Here is a 13,595-nt window from a genome sequence, read left to right as displayed (position 1 = left end):
AACAGCATCCTCCAGAAGCCAGTTTTGTGAATATAGAGTGGACAGAAACTTCTGATGTGTAGTCTTAAGCCAGCAACTTGATGACTGGAGGGAGGCAGCAATTCAGGCATACCAGATAGTTCCCGTTGTTATGGGGCATCCTGTGCAACCTGCTATCATGGTAGGAACAGGGGTGTCTTAGCTGAGTGCTCTGAAGCTTGGGGCTGAGGCCAAAGCCTAGCTTTTCAGTTTCTAAGATTGTTGTCTAAATAAGATGTCCAAATCTGATCCTTAGTCTAGTCTCAAAGCTTAATTGTAAGTAAAGAGTATCTTAGTCACTTTATAGTTTCCAGCATTCTCTCACTGAGTGTCTCTGTGCTGGCATTTGGAGAGCATTCATCATAGTAGTAAATGAGTGTCTGTTTGGCCTGCACATGGTATAATTAAGCATCAGCTGAGCCCATAGCATAATGTGATAATTCTCATTCTGACCAGCTGAAATAACTCACTGTAACAACTGTGCTCTTCTTACTCCTCTCTTTCAGTTCCCAAGAAGCTTCTGCACGAAACCCAGCCAAGACCGACCAATTACCAAGGATTTCAGAAGCCACATTTTCCACTGAGGCCAAGAGTGTTTGATCCCAATGTTATAAGGGACGGTGTGTTCCTTTCTGATGTCTCCCCTTCCAACATAGGGCGAGCTCTCCCAGGTAGCTATGACTATTGCAATATTGGCCCAAACCTAACTGTGTTGTGTTAACTGTTCCCTTATGTATCCCCTTATCTGGGTTTCTTTATTGTTCCCAAACCCCATCCATGTCACAGGCAGAAAGAGAAGCTTCAAGTCATGACCAGTGATGGACTAAAGTGAACTGTTGCGAAGCTCATGTTGGATCTCTTGAAATAGCAGTCATGGCCATGCATGTCAAAGTTCATCACAGAAATGCTTTGCAGACCTGTCTAATACAGTGGCAAAGAAAAAACCAAAAAAGGCAGAGACAGTAGATCTGCCTCATAGGGGATAGAGAAATTTTCACCTTTGAAATATGATGCTATTTTAATAAAATGCAAAGTCAAGAGATGAATGAAGTTAAATCTTAGCTATCTATAGGGATGGGCAAGTAGGAGGAAGAGGTGGTGCATGAATAAAGGAAGAGTACAGGTGAGCACGTATTCGGTTAATGAGTAGTTTTGCATTGTGTTTCCCAACACACCGGAGATAGTATACACCATTACTTCTGAAACACCCAGCCTGAGCTCCCAGAGATTCAGCTCTAGGGTGGGTATGGGCAGAGCTGCCTCTCCTCTATGTCTACTCTCCTGGCAAAGTTAGTCCACAGCTTGGATAGTCAATCCACAGAGAATTAAGAGTTGGCAATAACAGATTTGTCAGTTTGGAGGCCTTACTGAAAAACTGCCAAGGAAAGAATTTTGAGTTAGCCCCAAATTAATTGTGTGATCCTGGTGATTCTTTTAAGCAAGAAAAAAAAAATCCTGAACTCATTATCATTCATCTAAACATTTCACTTCTACAAATGACACTTTTTGTTTAGTTTTCACATCGCTTATTCATTAATTTTTAAAACGTGCACCACTTTTCAAACAAAGTTGTCCTTTTGAAATTAAAAGCTGAAAGAATGTTTCAAAAGTAGCAAAAGGAAATATTTGGACATTTCTGTAATCTCCCTCCCCGTTTTACTTCTTTTATTAAAACTACTTGATAAAGTCAGCTTGGTATCATGAATAACCTCTCTTATGCTTACACTGTTGTGTTGGGAAAATTTACTGCTAGTTGAAATAATTTTGCTCAGATTTGGTATATAGTCACAGGGAAACAGTTTGAGTGACTGGATAGTCACTGGGTCGGAAACGGTGGTGCAGTGAAAATCAGTAGTAGGTGAGCTGATTAGGCATAGACAAGATCTTCAAAGGTAGCAAGGAGGAAAGGGGATGTCTTCTAATACGATCCTGGAATGAACGGCAGACCAGGGAGCCGCATAGCGTAGCAACACATGGCCTTTGAGAAATTACGTTTGTTTGTTTTTTCCATCCTGCATAACTCCAGTCATTTTCTATCTTCCCTGTCTGTGCTTGTACAATCCTGCAGATGACAAAACCAGTTCTGTGGTTTTGTGGTGCTCTTTGCTGGAGTATAGTGTATGCAGACAACTATTCATTTAAAAACTTGTTTGATTGCATCTGTTCTTTGGGTAAGTCAGAAGTAAAAAAAAAAGAAAGGAAGATTCTTCTTACGTCTCTCATGAGAAGAGTTATGCCTTACTCTGTTTCCCAAATACACCATTATTGCATGGCATGGTTTACAAGGGATGCCCCAGGCCCAGCTGAAGTGGTGTCTATTTGAGCCTTTCCTGGCTGATCTAGCACATGCACATGGAAGACCCTACCGCAAATTTAATTCAAACCTTAGTCCTAGTGAGTTCCCACGAATGTATTGACAGTGAAGGGCAGGTGTGTTGCCACCACTGCAGAACTGGGCATGTGAGAAAGCATGGTGCAGAGGCCCCATGTTCATATCCTAGCACCTCTGGACTTTAATGCAGATATGTAAAAAACTCTCAGAGGCCTAGCAGGAACCTGGAGCCACCTAACCCAGCAGTCCTCTCTATGATGAGATATATGGTTATGAAATACATAGGAGAGAATATCCTGGTAGTGCCCTTCATTTACATTGGTTGTAAAGGGATTTTAGATTAACTAGTTTAGAGCCAGACCTCAGTATGTAGACAACTCAGTATTGCCCCATATAAATGTGGCATTTGAGAGGACCTGAGGTGTTCACCTGCTTTCTAGATGCTGCCCTAGAAGGGCAAGAGTTTCCCTCACACCCCTTCTCATACCTGCCATCTCTGCATGGATGTCCTCCTGACCCTGGTGTATCTTAGATGTCTGTGTATGAGCAAATACATCAAGATTTAAGTGTCTGATATAGGAAGAGCTGAATTACTAGGATCTGTCAGCTAATATCAGGATTCAGTTTAGAAACATACTGCTACTTGAGGTGCTGTGAAGTATCCAGTTTTTAGGTTCATATTCTAGAAATTAAAAATTTACCCTGTTTGTATGGATTTCTTTGCAGGAAGGGTGGTAGAGAAAAATCCAACCATTTGTACAGACATAGATTTACCAGATAGGGAGAATAAAGGAAAGATGAGAGGGCATGTTGGTGCCTACATCTGAATTAAAAGATTATTCAAAACTTTGCTTTTTTTTGAATGTGCCCTTGATCCTGTGCCTCAGTGCCTACATTCATACAACTGATCTCTGTTCTCCTAAGGCAAGAGCTTCTTGGGATATTTTCCCCTTTTGGATCTGCCGCCCAGAGACCCAAGTTTAAAAACTTTGCTTCAGGGCCAGTCATTATCACCTCATAGCTTGTAACATGTAGCTTTCCCAAGGCAATGCATCTACTCAGGGGCAGAGATACAACTGTGCCCATATTCCTTGAGCCTGATTCCTTACAGTGATATCCATCCCCACTGCTTCTCCTCCAAGGCAGATTAGGAGTTGGCATCACTGTGTGCACATTCATGCACTCTGTCCCTCTCCATCCAGTATTACCTGTTTGACACCCCTCAATTTCTGTTGCTGCTTTCCTCGACTGAGCCGCTTCCTGGAAGTTGAACATGTCTCATGCTGCTGGGTTTGCAGGGGAAGGAGATGGATGAGGGAGCCAGGGAACACAGACCATCTTGTGCTGTGGCTGCTGTCAGAGTGCCTTTGCTTGCATGGCACTGATGGCATCATCAGAAATGGGGCTGACAGTTCCCTGAATTTAATACCTGCAGATAAGTGGAAGCCAGGTGCCAGTTTGTGATTTTACAGTGTGATGCTTGCTTTTGGCCAGAACCAGCCACCCAGGGAAGGGAGCCTCTAAAACTGTAATAGCTACAGTTAAACAATCACATGGGTGATGGAGCTGGATCCTGTGCACTGACTCTTTCGTGTGTTTAAAACAATTAGTGTTTTGTGACTAGTGGGGGTGTTTGCCTGCAGATCAAGGTGCAGGGAGCACTCAGCAGTGAGTTGATAAGATCTGAAAGGGTCTCTTTGAGCCTCCTGGAATTAGCTGCCTCCTTAGCTCCAGTCTTCAACAAATAAAATCAAATCATTAACCCATGTTCACTCACCTCTCCAAAGAGGAAATGGTGTCTGGGTGAAACACAATATGAGCAGGCTTCTGAAGGAAGTCATAAACTCAGGTCTGCCCTTCCCTGGAAAGGCTGGAGAGAAAGCACGTCTGTTTGCCAGGTGTGGATGGATCACTACACCGCGACACTGGCAGAGGGTTGCTGGCTCTTCCTGTGTTTTCTAGTCCTTATTTTACAAGCCTAGCTGAACCCACTGGTGATAAAGGCTCCTTTGATTTGTATAAGAGAAGAGAAACCTGATTGTATTTTTGCTGTAGCGTAGGTGGGTGTGTCCAAGTGGTGACATGAAAGAGCAGGAGATGGGGAAGAGAAGATGCTGCCTAGATGCAGACAGGGTATGTGCTCAGCTGAAGCTACCTGAGAAGGTTTAGTCACCCCCAAAAGGGGGCAAATCTGGGATGCTTGCTGTTGAGTGGCTCCAGATGTCTGAATGCAGATGCTGATCTGGTGGGGATAGGGCAGGATAGGGCTTGTACCTCGTTCCTCATTCCCTTTCTGTTTCAAAGCAGAGAAGAAGAAAGGGAGATCGGCCACCTTCTACCCTCTAGACAGCAGCCCCTTCCTGCTGCCTGTGGATGAGACACAACTACCCGCACTCAACAGCAGCATGGAGCCTGTGGGTGTCAGCACAGAGATGGCGCTGCTCAGCAACATCCTAGCAGCGTATGCCTTTATCACAGGTAGGTCTTGTGGCTGTCATCTCTCTGGGCTCTCTCAAGCTCTTTGTAGACACTCAACTGAGCCTACGTTTCACAGTCACCTAGGGCTAAATCTACCTCTTTGAACTGTTTATATTTTTCATTTGTCTCTCAGCAAATTCCCCTTGAAAGACCTGACCAGGGCAGCTCTATCAGACAGTATATAATAAGGTTTATTGTGCTCTGCTTTCCACTGTGTTTGCTCTCATCTGGAGTTAAATACAATGTAATCTTACATGTGATATTATTCTTAGTGCTCCATTTTCCTGGAGATCAAAGCCTGGCTCATTAGGGAGGCAAGCTTGTTGTCCTGTAATTTGGAAAATAAGCAGCACTCAGAGCACCCTGCTTAAGAGAATTTGGCTTACCTTCAGTAGGAGTGTGAAGATGTAGTAACTTGAGAGTCTACTTAATTGTATATGTAAAACTAGTTTAGAGTAAGATTGCTTTGGATCACAGTTTATCTTTCACCCACATGTATCTTTCAAGTAACAGAGGAGCAGCCTTCTAAAAAGATTTACTTAAAAAGTTGAAATAAAGATTTGTGCCCTGCTGAGTGATTGGGATCAATTCCATTGATACCAAAAAATACAGTAGAAGCAGGTGATATAGTGCAAATATTTCCCATCCCACAACTGCATGAGGTACCTCGACAACAGCAGGGATTTCCACCACAGTTGGAGGACCTAAACCAAAAGAAGTTTCTGGCTGAATATCATCAGATGCACTAACTCAGCATATTTAAGGCCAATCTCTGCTGCTTTCCCCAGAGGGAGGGTCCTGGTTTCTGTGTAACTAGCCTCCCAAGGCAGAAAATATAGTCTGTGGTAATTTTTTCTTATGGGTGTTCTCCATTTGTTTAATGAAAGGTTTGTATCCTTCTTACCTTGCAATACTTATTGCCATTAATATTACTTGCTAGTAATATTAATATGTTGCTCTATTACTACATGCTGTTAATAATTCTGTATACCACTGAAATGCAGTTAAACTATTCTGGAGTATTGAGATCTGTATAGCTAAAACTCAAATATTTATGGGCTAGTTTTTCATGTCTCTGTGCCATTTGGTCTTGGTAATTCATTAAATGCTAGCGTGTTCATGGTGCCATGCTCTTGTTCTTGCTGAGATACTGCCATGGTACTATAGGCAAATATGAGGATTCGAAATAACTAACTTGGATTTTGCATTTTGGAATCACTGAGTAGATTAGTAAGAGTGTTTCTATGCATTTCGTGGAGAGTCCTTCTAAAAGGACCATGAATAGTGAATCCAGAGTTCTGCCCTTCTACATGTCCAGTGGTGGCATCAGGATCCATCTTTCTGTGACACCTTTAAAAAGCAGGCAGCTTAAGTGAAATTAAAAGTGCTCTTCACAAGAGTTAGCTGATTAGGATTTTTAAAGCTTGGGTTTTTCTAAGAAAAGATTAGAAAAAGCAAACTTTAAAGGAGTCTTCTGCCTATCACACTTCTCCCCTCCCCTTACCTACAGCTGTCAATCTGTGACATGAAATTACCTACATTCCCAACCTTACTATAAAACAAAATGCTGTTAATCTTATTTTCCCCATCTGAACAGTAATGGGCAGCAGAAGGTTGTAGGATTTATGGTCTGGGACAGTGGGACTTTGCTTCCATTGGTCACAGCAGAACTCTTTGACCCTGCATTCATTTGGTAGGGCACAAGGCCTTGATTCATCCCCTTCACAAGGTGTCAGTCTTGGCATGAACCTCTAAATTTTACTGTAGCACATATAATAAAGAACAGCTTTAACTGTCTTGGTGCTGTGGGGTTTGCTTGCCCTCTCATGATGTGGTCTCATTGTGATGTGTTCACACCCTCTGTATGTCAAATATGTAAAGCTCAGACCTCACAACTTTGGTTTCCAGTAAAGAGTTCAGGAGCTTGTTGTTCATGTTTTCCAGTGTACTTAACCATGACTGTTTGGATAGGGTTTAGTCTCAATCTATATGTTCAATTTGTTATTTATTACAAAAATAATTGATGGCTGCCCCATGGATTGAGACAGCAGAGGCCCTAAACCATATTCATGTGCTGCATGTAATTTAGCCCTCTGCTTTTAGTGGAAAGGATGGATTTGGCATGATTTATTTTGTTATAGGTGAATATGGAAAGGTTTAGGTTATGAGTTCAAAGCTTTGACTGATGTTCCCATATAATAATTGGGAACATTCCTATTGACAACTGAGGACTGAAAAATCACAGCGCAGCAGGGAGCAAAGCCTCTTTGCAGGAGCCTGGGTTTTCACTGTCAGATCTGTTTGCAGGTATCATCATGGTTAGGAGTTGAAGCCAGTTAGGTGTTAGTCTTATCTCAGCTTCCAGAACCTTGAAAACAACATTTCTTCAGAAATAGGGAGAAAGAGTGAACAATGTCAATGAGGAGTGAATTTATCAGTTGATCAAACAAGTAGGTGTCATGTTTAGTTTAGTCTTGCAAAAGACTCAGAGATGCCCTTAATTTGAAAGCTGATTTTCTTTATAAAATAAAGTTTTTCATTAAATACAATCTCTGCCCACAAACATCAGACCTGTTATTTGTTATGGAGCTGTTCCAAAACCTGTCTGAGTGCTTGGAACGACTTCACCAGTCTCAGTGACAGCTGGAACTGTCTTAAGCAGTCACAGCCTACCAGCAAAACCAGAACCATCTCTCGTGGTTGTATAAATATTAAACATTCAAACTGTATCAGAGCATTTCCAGTGCCTCCTTTTGGACAGGAGACTTACTCAAGTTTTGTTGTTGCATTTGGGCTGAAGTAGTTGGAATGAAACCTCAACAAAACCCCTGTTTTATTCGTCTTCCACAAGCAGAGCTTTGTGCCAAGTTATTAACAAGGGGCTTCCAAAAAAGCAACCTGGGGGAGATCATTCCAACTTTTAGACTGCTTGGCCTGAGTCTTAATAAGGGGCTCCTGGAGAGCTTCCTCTGTTCTACCAGGGGATTTCGGCAGCCTGTGGGGCTAACAGTAAATCCCCTGGAAGATATTGCTACTACTGTTTGTCTAGCCGTGCTTAATGCTGAACCTTTTACTGGGGCCCTCTGAAATTTTCCTCCCCACTGAGGTTTCTGAATGCATGAAGCTATCACAGGAAGCCAGCAGTGTTAATGCCTAGATTGTTTTTTATTTATTGAAACAATTTATTATAATAGCAATAACAACCTTGGCCTGGGGCATTTCCTGGGGAATTAATGGCAGTCTGGGCTGATGCTCCCAGCAGATTGTTAGCCCTCAGGAAACGGGCTCCGTAATTGCTGCTGGTTTGGTTGGAAAAACAAAATAAAATGTGTTTCTAATTTTTGGCCAGTTTAAGCACCTAGACAATGGTGGGTTTTGTATAGAGAGTTATAAAGAGCATATATCTTTTGTCTCCATGGATTAAATTCAGGCTTGAGTCAGTGACATTTTCATCAATGCTCTCAATCCAGAAAGAGAAATATCAGGAAGGGGAAAGGTAACCCCAGCTAAAGAGATTGACAGCAACTGAGTCCTGCTAGAAATCTAGGAGAAAAACTAAACAGCTCTGAGCTGTCATCCATAGCAGTGGAAGAAAAAGTTGCACTGGTCAAAATCCGTGTCTTAATGGGTGTACACACACACGCGAATGCATATTAAAATCATGTTAACTCCTGCTACTGATGTCTATACACTTTTAAAGAGGAGCTTTAGTCTTGGTATGATGAATTTGAGCCACTTTTGAGTTTTTGCTGAAGAAGATGTCCCTTTTTGGTCTTTACAAGTGGAACGCGCAATGGGGAAGGCTCTCAAAATCACTCATCAACCGTCAAACCGTCAAATCTAGGCTATTGCTGACTTGGCTACTTCAACTGAGAAAAAGCAGAGCCCATGGTTTTTAGCTTAAGTTGCTCTTTCTGCTGTGAATAAAAGAGATGTTGCTGTGCAAGTGGATTGTGTGTATGACAAATGCCAAGACTGCAGTTGAACATAGGGTTACAGCTCGGTGAGGAAGTCCAGACAGCGTCTCAGATGTTGACAGAGTAGCTGTAGGAGCTCATAAATGCCACTGGAGCCCGAAGATTCAATTACAGCCATTGCACTGCATGAAGGGCTATACATACAAGCACAAGCAGGGGATGAAAAATAGTTGCTTAAGTAGCAATTGAGATGCAGCTTGCTCATGGGCTGGATACAGTAGCATAGAAAAAAGAGTGTGGAGGAGAAAGGAAAGGCAGGACATGGACAAAAACAGGGGAAGGGAAACCACGTGTCTGTGTCTCAGCTCCAATCTATTTTTATTTTTTTTTGTATGAGTTGCTTTAAAAGTGAGCAGTGGAACTAATGCAACCAGATCAAGCCCATGTGTGCGGAGGAACGTGGTGCTCAGGACACTGCCTGGCGTCCTATCAGCCAGGCAGAGCAGAGGCACACTGGACCGAGTGCCTTTTAGTACAAACGGATCAGTCCTGCACATTTGTTCTTCTAACTCTCCCACACTTTGGGTGTCTCAGAGCCCTCTTTTGACCTATTTGCAAAGGGAGTTTTGCAATTGCTGTCTTGAGTTATATTGCACATGGAGGTAAAAGCACTATTGGGTAGTGATCCCATGTTTCCTCAGGTTTTCAAGTCTCTGAAATTAAGGCCACTTCTCTACAGGTAGCAGGTGGGCAGCAGCTTTGCTACTGCACAAACAGACTGCAGTTCTAGTCTGAGTTCTGCCCATTGAGTTCAGAGTTGCCATTAGCTTTGTTGGAGCCAGGTTTTCACTCAGGCTGCTACAAGAGCCATCGGCATATCCTTCGTGCCTGCTCTGGTATCTTGTCTTTTACCTTTGGATATTTGCGGTTTCACTTTTGTCAAAATATCTTAGCTTAAAACCCCTGGCTTTAGTTTCACTTGACTTTTCAACTACTGCTGCATTTCTGTCCTCTTTTTTGGACTTGTTGAATGCATCTGCTGCAGTTTTCTCCTCTTTTTCTTGTTGTCTCTCTTCAGCCTATTTTTCCTCCATGCCATCCACACCAACCACTCTAGCAACAGTCTTATGTTTTATTATCCAGTCTTTAGAGTAACATCTTCCTTCACCTTGGCTTGTCAATCGCCTTTGAGATTCATTGGGTGGGAAGTGAAGAGCACCAAGTCTCTGTTCATGAGCATCTCCAGGCATTGAACTACGCATTGCCTTGAACAGTGCACAAGTCAGTGTTTGGGTTCTGACCACAGAATCAAAGAATAATTTGGGCTGGAAGAGGCCTCCACAGGTCACTTGGTCCAACCCCTTACTCAGAACATGGCTAACTTCAAATTCAGAGCCACCTTTGAAATTACAGCTGGGTCTTGTCCTGTGTTTTCAATATCTCCAAATGGTTTCCAGTTCATCTTCTGCAACCTTTACTGTGAGGAAACCAGCTGGAGAAAGCAGTTTCTAAAAGCACAGTAGGGGAGAAAAAAGTAGAGCTTAGCCTTTTAGTTACAGAGATGTTTTGAGGCTGAATGTTAGCATCCTTGAACTCAGGACTCCCAGCAGATGCAGTGGAGCAGAGCTGGCCTTGACACTTCTGCTTGGTTCACCTTCACCCGTATAAGCCAAGATGATTCAGCCCAGGGGAATTGCAGTAACGATGTTTATTATCATAATTACATTTCTAAGTAATCTCATAAACAAAAACAACAACAAAAGATAGTAAACAAACAAGATGGCTTTTATAAAGGGCATTGTGGATCCTTTGGAGTCTTGTTTTATCAGCTCTGAAAGGTTGCTATGCAGGATTTACCCTGTTGGTGCACTGACTTCAGCTATGCTTGTGTAGTGCAGATACACATTTTGGTGGTCTGGGCAGAAAGCCAGCACGCTTGCCTTAGATAAGCAAATGAAACCTATGAATAAATAATATGCATTTTTTCATGCTGCAAGGCTTCCCATTTCAGCTGAGCCATGGCACAGAGAGCATACAAAGCTTAGTAGTCATCTTTATTCCTGGTATACGATAATGGATGTGACAGGAAGATGCACTTAGGTGCTGCTGGGTGTGCAGTGCCCTGGTGTCAACCCCACTTGCTCAGCCACTGGAATTAGCATTTAATTCTGCGGGCTGCTCCTTCCCTTTCCAGACAACTCCAAGACATAACTGCAGTGAACCCACATTCTGCATGTGGGAAGATGCCTTGGCAACACATCCACCGTTTAAATTCCCCTCCCTGATTTCCCTGGGGAGAAAGAGGCAAAGGAAGGCATGGAAGTAAAAGCAGCCATTCGAAACTCTGCCCCTCCAGAGACCATGGCTGGTATGTGCACAGAGGACCTGTGTGTATTTTGTTCTTTTAAGGGATGATCTCGACAATCATTTCCATTCTCCTTTCAGAAAACCCTGAGCGGGCTGCTCTGTATTTTGTCTCCGGAGTGTGCATTGGACTTGTCTTGACGCTGCTGGCCCTGGTGCTAAGGGTGTCCTGCCGAACTGACTGCAAACGTTCCTCCACAAAGAAACCTCCTCGGGAGCGGGAGAGCGACACTGACAGCAGCGACAGCGACGACGATTCGGACACCACTTCGGACCTGTCCGCCCGCAGGCACCGCAGGTTCGAGAGGACTTTGAACATGAATGTCTTCACTTCAGCAGAGGAGCTGGAGCGAGCCCAGCGCCTGGAGGAGAGGGAGCGCATCATCCGGGAGATCTGGATGAACGGCCAGCCGGACATCCCAGGCACCAGGAGCCTCAACCGTTACTACTAAGCAATGGGGAGTCCAACCATCCTGCCCTGCACCCTGGGGCTCCTCCACACAAGATAAAGGAGAGGGAGGGAAGGAATATTGCGCGGATGTCTCCTCCTTTCCTTTTGGGCGTGCTACCTGGAGCAGCGTAGATGGACAGCAATAAAGCTCTCCCCATCTCCTTCTCCCTGACATATTTTGAGCACCCCTCTTCACGGACGCTCTTGTTTTAACAGAGGTGGTTGCCAACTTCGCGTGTTAATAGCAGGCAGGAAGGTGACAATTACAGTCTCCCACGTGGGACATGGAGTTTGGCATGCTGCGGTACAAGTACTCCTTTCTTGGCTGGGGAGAGAAGTCATCCAGGATTTGGTGTTCATTTAGGATTTTTTTGTTTCCCTTTCCTGAGGACTGTGGGAGAATTGTGAACAAAACGACTAATCTGGAAAGATGATTTGGGAAGGGAATGGGAGGTTCATCCTGACCGATTGTCTTGTGACTTCAGAGCCATGAGATTAACCTAATTAAAATCCAATGGCAAATATGACTTGTTAAGAACTGGGGAACTGGGGGGAGGAGGATTTTTCCATCATGAAATCATCTCGGTGCTTGGATGTTTGCCATAGTGTATTCAGTTATTTATGGCTGTCTTTTCGTCTTCCTTTTCAATGGGAACATTTAGGTTTTTTACTGACACCTCAGGGATAAAATCCTATTATTTTTTTGAGTCTGTTCTCCCTGCTGGCCCCTGTCAAACACAACCCAACCCACCTCCAACAGTGAAATTATGGTAATGTAGGAGATGTGTCAGTGACTGGTGAGAAGTTAACAACCTCAAAGAGGTTGAAAAGGGTTCTCTTTTTGTTGTGTTTTAAATATATATATATATTTGAAGATGCTGCACAGGGATGTGCCTTATTCTTTTTCTTGTTGTTAAACTACAGTTTTCCTATGGATAGCAATGCACAATGTTTTATATATTTTATTAAAAAAATAATAATAAAAAAGTTCTATGTTTACCAGAGGAAAATGGAGACAGAAGAAGCCACATTTGACAACAGAATGGGTAATAAATGCTAAATAAACTCTGGTTCGCTTCAATACATTTGAATTAGCATTTCCACTTTGGGCATAAGTGTTGCTCAAGGGAGATACTTTGGAAGAGTAGCACACCTCTGCAAAGCAATCAGGGCTGATGTCTTCTGCATGCAGGAAACTGGAGTCACTTTTTAGTTTGGCTGCAGCCCATCAGTCTACTTTTGCCATACACATAGTCAGGAGCAACTGAGCAATGTGGTAAGGGGCCATTACAAAGCTTACCTGCACCAAGGAAAAGAGTCAGTGATTTCATGCTTTGAGTCTTTTTCCAGGGGACAAGCGTGAGCCAGAAGCAAATGTTAAATGAACCAAAACAACACATGGAAAAAAGGTAAAACGTATTTTAGTGCTCCTCCAGTTGTCCCATGCAGTATTTAATGGGATATCACCACCTACTCACTTCTAAGCACCAGTTTGTATCACTTTGGTCATAAAACTTGGTGTTTTCCAAGTCTGTATGATGCTGCTGTAGCCTGCAACGATTTGGAATGTGCTCCCCTGTTACTTAGGCATACTTATGTCTTAAGAGTTCACTAAATGAATGCTGGCAAAGCAAATAATGACCAAAAGCTCTGAATGCCCAGAGCTTTTCCCTAGCCTCAAGGAGAGATGGAGATGGGTGGATCTGCCCATGAGATGACTGAAGGTGTTAGAGTGGGGTTGCAAGGGTTCATATGCTGTGCTAAACAGCTGCATGGTGGGACAGATCTCTGACACCAAGGGCCTTATTGGCAATCTTTGGGGTCAGTGTGGGGCTCTTTCTCTGGCTGAGGAAAGCTACATTGCTTCCAGCTCTTGCAGGGTGAGAACAAAGTTAAGTAACTGCAACTGGTGTTACTGGTAATGACAGAGGTAAGGCTGGCTGGTAAGAGGTGGCTTCACCTGCGAAGGCAATACTAGTACTGCAGAGCAATTTCTGGTCCTGGTCCCACGAAGGTTCAAATGGAAAAACTCAGT

General features: G+C 43.3%; 1 protein-coding gene across 1 annotated transcript; it reads left to right on the top strand.

Moving 5' to 3' along the window:
* Nucleotides 1–524: 524 nt before the first annotated feature.
* Nucleotides 525–11,561, top strand: EVA1A (eva-1 homolog A (C. elegans); the record flags this gene model as incomplete). Its single annotated transcript, XM_010013450.1, has 3 exons — nucleotides 525–689; nucleotides 4,655–4,828; nucleotides 11,191–11,561. Coding segments are annotated over 3 exons (710 nt in total), but the record flags the coding sequence as incomplete, so codon positions are not given.
* Between the last annotated feature and the right edge of the window lie 2,034 nt (nucleotides 11,562–13,595).

Source organism: Nestor notabilis, unplaced genomic scaffold (assembly GCF_000696875.1).
Source record: "Nestor notabilis isolate BGI_N333 unplaced genomic scaffold, ASM69687v1 scaffold19864, whole genome shotgun sequence".
In the NCBI taxonomy this organism is placed as follows: domain Eukaryota; kingdom Metazoa; phylum Chordata; class Aves; order Psittaciformes; family Psittacidae; genus Nestor; species Nestor notabilis.
Note: the sequence above shows the minus strand (reverse complement) of the source record. Positions and strands in the feature narration are given on the sequence as shown.